Genomic DNA, 4,809 nt, shown 5'->3' on the forward strand with positions numbered 1-4,809 from the left:
GTAAATATATAAGTTTCTATTATATTGTGATAATAATCATTATGAATATTATTATTAAAATTATTTAATTATATTATATTATTTTATAATTACATCTTCTTTATTTATTTAGTTGTTTTACAACAAAAAAACGCTTTATTTACTATTTCTTTTCTGTTTTCTCTCAAACTGTTTTATTAAACGTAATAGAATCCAAATCCAACTTGGTCACTGGAATATTATAATGTGATCCTAATAAAGCTCGACGGATATTTGCTTGCATCAACTGTATAATTTAGAGATTTTTTGTCCGAAGACTTTAAAATAGGCTGTTTTATTATAAAATCATTAAAATTATTTTATATTGACCTTATAATGCGAAAAGTCTCACCTTTCCCTAAACTTTCCTTCAAACGAATATAGATAACACCATATACTATAAACTATTCTTCACACTCTGATCAATAATCAATAATAGTATATAATTATTGAGGAAGCTAAGAGCAACTCCAACGGTTCAAAAATTATGAACCTCATTTACTGTGTGTCAGTAAAAAGAGAGGCTCTACCATTGGAGTAAATAAATAATAAGGTCCTTCACAAATTTCGAAACAGGTGAATCTCTGTTCAGAGGGACTCGGTCTCTCTCAAAGAAAATGATATTTTATTAATAAAATTAAAACTTTATATATATATATATATATGTATTGAACCGTTACATATAGTATACTTCATATATATCATACATATTAACGTTATATATATATATATATATATAGAGAGAGTATACTTTATATAATTAATTAATTATTATAATTATTAATAAATTAAATATGATTTAATTATTTAATTTAAATAATTAAATCATATTTAATTTATTAATAATTATAATAATTAATTAATTAAATAATTAAATTTTTATTTAATTAATAATTTATATTATTACATTAAATTAGCCGTTGCAAAACTAGCCGTTGTAAAATTAGCTGTTGGAAACTAGTTGTTACTATGTTACTGTTATTATTAATAAATTAATATTTTGTTACTTTATATATACCACTTAGATACACTTCTATTCTCACACTCTCTACTACTCTTCCTCATTTTCTTCCAAGTTTACAAAATCAAAGTTCTACTACTATTATTTTTTGTTCGAAAAAATGGATCCAAACCAACTCAACTCTTTCTTCAATTACTTACAAAACTTTCCTCAAATTCCAAATACCCAACAATCTCAAACCTCAAACACTCAAGTTCCAAATCAAAACATCACACTACCAAATACATTTCAAAATCCAAATCCACAAAATCTTTCTAATTTCAATTTTCAAGCTCCTTATAATAATCAGTTTCCTATATTCCAACCGCAAAATCAAAATTCACAAACACCTCATTTTCCATTTTCATCCATATTTAACCCTTCTATCGGAAATGTTACTCCAACTTCCTTGTCGTTTCCAACTCAATTCAGTGCATCAAGACATAACTCATCTGGTGTTGGTGGCTCTTCTAACCCATCCTCTCAGACTCCTATACAATCTAGTCCAAATTTGCAATATTCCGATTTTGCCAACCCTCGTGGATTAGATGCTATCGACCTCAATGATGATGATATTGAAGCTCAGAGGCAAGATAGTATTCAACACTGGCATTGGGAAGAGGATGAGATGTTGATCAGTGCGTGGTTAAATGTTTCAACTGACCCTGTAGTTGGTACCGATCAAAAGGGAGAAACATTTTGGAGTCGAATTTATAGCTACTGTGTAGAATTTTGCACCGACATGACAAGGGGGGTAGTTGCATGTAAGAAATGATGGTATAAGATCAACAAGGCTGTTGCACAATTTGCTGGTTGCTACGATCAAGCTAGTCGAAACATAAGGAGTGGTTCGAACGCTGATGATATAAAGGAGTTGGCTTATAAACTTTATTCTACAAATTATGGTCAAAAGTTCACTTTTGAGAGGCATTGGAACATGCTTCGGTTGGAGCAAAAATGGAGAAGCCAACTACCTACACAGAGTGGCGGCTCAAAGAGAGCCAAGGTTAGTGCAACTGGAGCATACTCATCCTCATCAAACCCAGAAACACCGTTGGCTGACGAACCCGGTGTGGACTCTCCCGTTCGCCCACAAGGATCAAAGAAGAGCAAGCGAAGAGGTAAGGGAAAAGCACAGATGTCTGAAGATTTTAGCGAAAGAAAATCATCGGTTGTCAAAAAATTATCTCGCATGGAAGATATTAAGAATGTTAGAGAAAAGGAACTAATGGAAAGGGAAAAAGAAAGAGAAGAGGAGAAGGAACATAGAGCAAAGATGATGGCAATCAAAGAGAAGGAGTTACAAATTCAAGCGGCAATGAAAGAACAAGAATTACAAACTCAGAGGTATATTAAAGAAATGGAGATAAAAGCAAAAGAAAAGGAAATGGATATGCAAATACTTAATGCTGACACGTCTACAATGAGTGAGAAACGACGAGCTCTTCATGAGATTGCATGTGAGAAAATAATGGCCAAGTGGTTTACTTAATGGTTCCTTGTATTCGTAGTGTTATGTAGTATGTTCTTATTTATTTATTGCGTATTACTGCTATGTGATGTAGTTTGTTTTATTTACTTCTGATGTAAGTTTTTAAATTAGTCAATATTATTGTGCCGTTATTGTTCATGAAAGTGACCGTTGCAAAACTAGCCGTTAAGTAGCCGTTGCAAAAGTAGCCGTTGCAAAACTAGCCGTTACAAAACTAGTTTCTCCACTTATAAATATCAACTATCAATGACTCCACAACTCCACTTCAACTCTTCTTTCTCACCTCGACAGAAAACTAAAAATTACATTTCTCCATATGGCTAAAAATTTTGATGATATGTTTAATGAGGCTTTGTATGGCAAAAGAAGACGGCAAGATAACACACTGATAGATAATTGGATCGATGAGTATTTACTCAAAGATTCAGAAGAAGAAGATATCGATAGAAGCCCTATCCCAATTACTCGTAAATGGATCAACAGAGATCGAGAAGCAGGACATGATCGCCTTTTTCAAGATTACTTTGCAGATGAACCGGTGTATAATGCTGACATTTTTCGACGGAGATTTCGAATGAGAAGAGATGTGTTCCTTCGGATAGTAGACGCTCTCTCAAACGTCTATCCGTATTTCCACCAGAGGGTTGATGCAACTGGAAGAAGAGGCTTGTCGCCACTTCAGAAATGTACCGCTGCGATACGGATGTTAGCATACGGCGTAGCAGCTGATGCTGTTGATGATTATGTGCGCATAGTCGAGAGCACTACAATTGAATGCTTGGAAGAATTTGTTAAAGGTGTCATTTCTGTGTTCCAGGATGAATACTTGCGAAAACCCAATCCAAATGACGTACACCGCCTACTACAAATGGCGGAGGGTCGTGGCTTCCCTGGCATGTTGGGTAGCATTGACTGCATGCATTGGCAATGGAAAAATTGTCCAAAGGCGTGGAAAGGTATGTACATGAGTGGTTATCGTGGGGTTGCAACCATTGTACTTGAGGTTGTAGCATCTTCAGACCTTTGGATATGGCATGCGTTCTTTGGAGTTTCTGGCTCAAACAACGATATCAACGTGTTAGATCGTTCTCCAGTATTTGATGACATTCTAAATGATCGTGCTCCGGAGGTAAATTATACTATTAATGGTAATAATTATACAATGGGATACTACTTAGCAGATGGTATTTATCCTGAATGGGCCACATTTGTCAAATCAATCTCAAAGCCACAAGGGGAGAAACGCAAGTTATTTGCACAATACCAAGAAGGGCAAAGAAAAGATGTGGAACGAGCATTCGGAGTGTTGCAAGCACGCTTTGCAATTATACGTGGTCCAGCTCGTTTTTGGGAAAAGAAGAAGCTTGCCAACATAATGAGAGCTTGTATTATATTGCATAATATGATTGTTGAGGATGAAAGAGACACTTATGCAGGAAATTTTGCTCAAGGCTTAGAGTATGATGATGTTGAAAATGGATTATCACAACCTCAGCTGGGAGAAGAAGATTTTGCACCGTACCATCAATTTCTCCAAAGAAATGCCCAACTTCGAAATAGGCAGCAGCATAGACAATTGAAAGAGGACTTGATTGAACACATATGGCAATTTTACAATGCTTGTCGTCAACTGTAGAATTTAATTATGTTTTTTTTGTATTAAGTAATTTTACAAATTTGTGTAATCCCGAATTATATATTGTGCATTGTTGTTATGTATAAATTTATTTAATATTAATATCTTTTAATAGTGAATTATTTTAAAATTTAAATATTTAAATTATATTATTAAAAAAAATTAATTACATTAATTTCAAGTATTTTAATTAATTAATTAATTAGGTGGGACCACAACAGGGACTAAAGTTAGTTTCTCCTAATGGAGAAGAGAGAGATGCTTTGAGTTCCTATTTACTGTTTATGACGCAAAAGCTGATGTGAAATTACTTTTTATGACAGGTGGGTCATAAATAAAAACTGGGATAAATTCTCTACTGGAGATGATCTAATGTACTTGGTACACTGGGCAACCACTTCACATTAGCCACCGAAAATAAAACTCGACAAAATCGAAAGCAAAAATATTTGATAATAAAAAAATCAACCATAATTATTTATAATTTATTTTATTTAATATTTATTAATATTAATAATAATTAATAAATATTAAATAAAATAAATTTTAATTATTATTTTTTTATTTTCTTAACATTATCGAGTAGAAAGAGTATATGAATGTTTCTAATTAATAATGAGGTCTGAATTATTTTGTCGGTGCTTGTTGGGTTAAAAGAAAAAA

At 32.9% G+C, this 4,809-nt stretch overlaps 2 protein-coding genes across 2 annotated transcripts; both read left to right on the forward strand.

The window, feature by feature from the left end:
* The first annotated feature begins 1,139 nt into the window (after positions 1-1,139).
* On the forward strand, positions 1,140-2,510 carry LOC130934440 (glutathione S-transferase T3-like). The gene is made up of 2 exons (XM_057864013.1): positions 1,140-1,688; positions 1,803-2,510. Exons 1-2 carry the CDS (start codon positions 1,140-1,142, stop codon positions 2,508-2,510), a joined length of 1,257 nt encoding a protein of 418 aa, XP_057719996.1.
* A 316-nt stretch (positions 2,511-2,826) lies between these two features.
* On the forward strand, positions 2,827-4,146 carry LOC130934441 (uncharacterized). The gene has a single exon (XM_057864014.1). It carries the CDS (start codon positions 2,827-2,829, stop codon positions 4,144-4,146), a length of 1,320 nt encoding a protein of 439 aa, XP_057719997.1.
* Positions 4,147-4,809: the final 663 nt, after the last annotated feature.

This window comes from Arachis stenosperma, chromosome 6 (assembly GCF_014773155.1).
Source record: "Arachis stenosperma cultivar V10309 chromosome 6, arast.V10309.gnm1.PFL2, whole genome shotgun sequence".
Classification (NCBI taxonomy): Eukaryota; Viridiplantae; Streptophyta; class Magnoliopsida; order Fabales; family Fabaceae; genus Arachis; species Arachis stenosperma.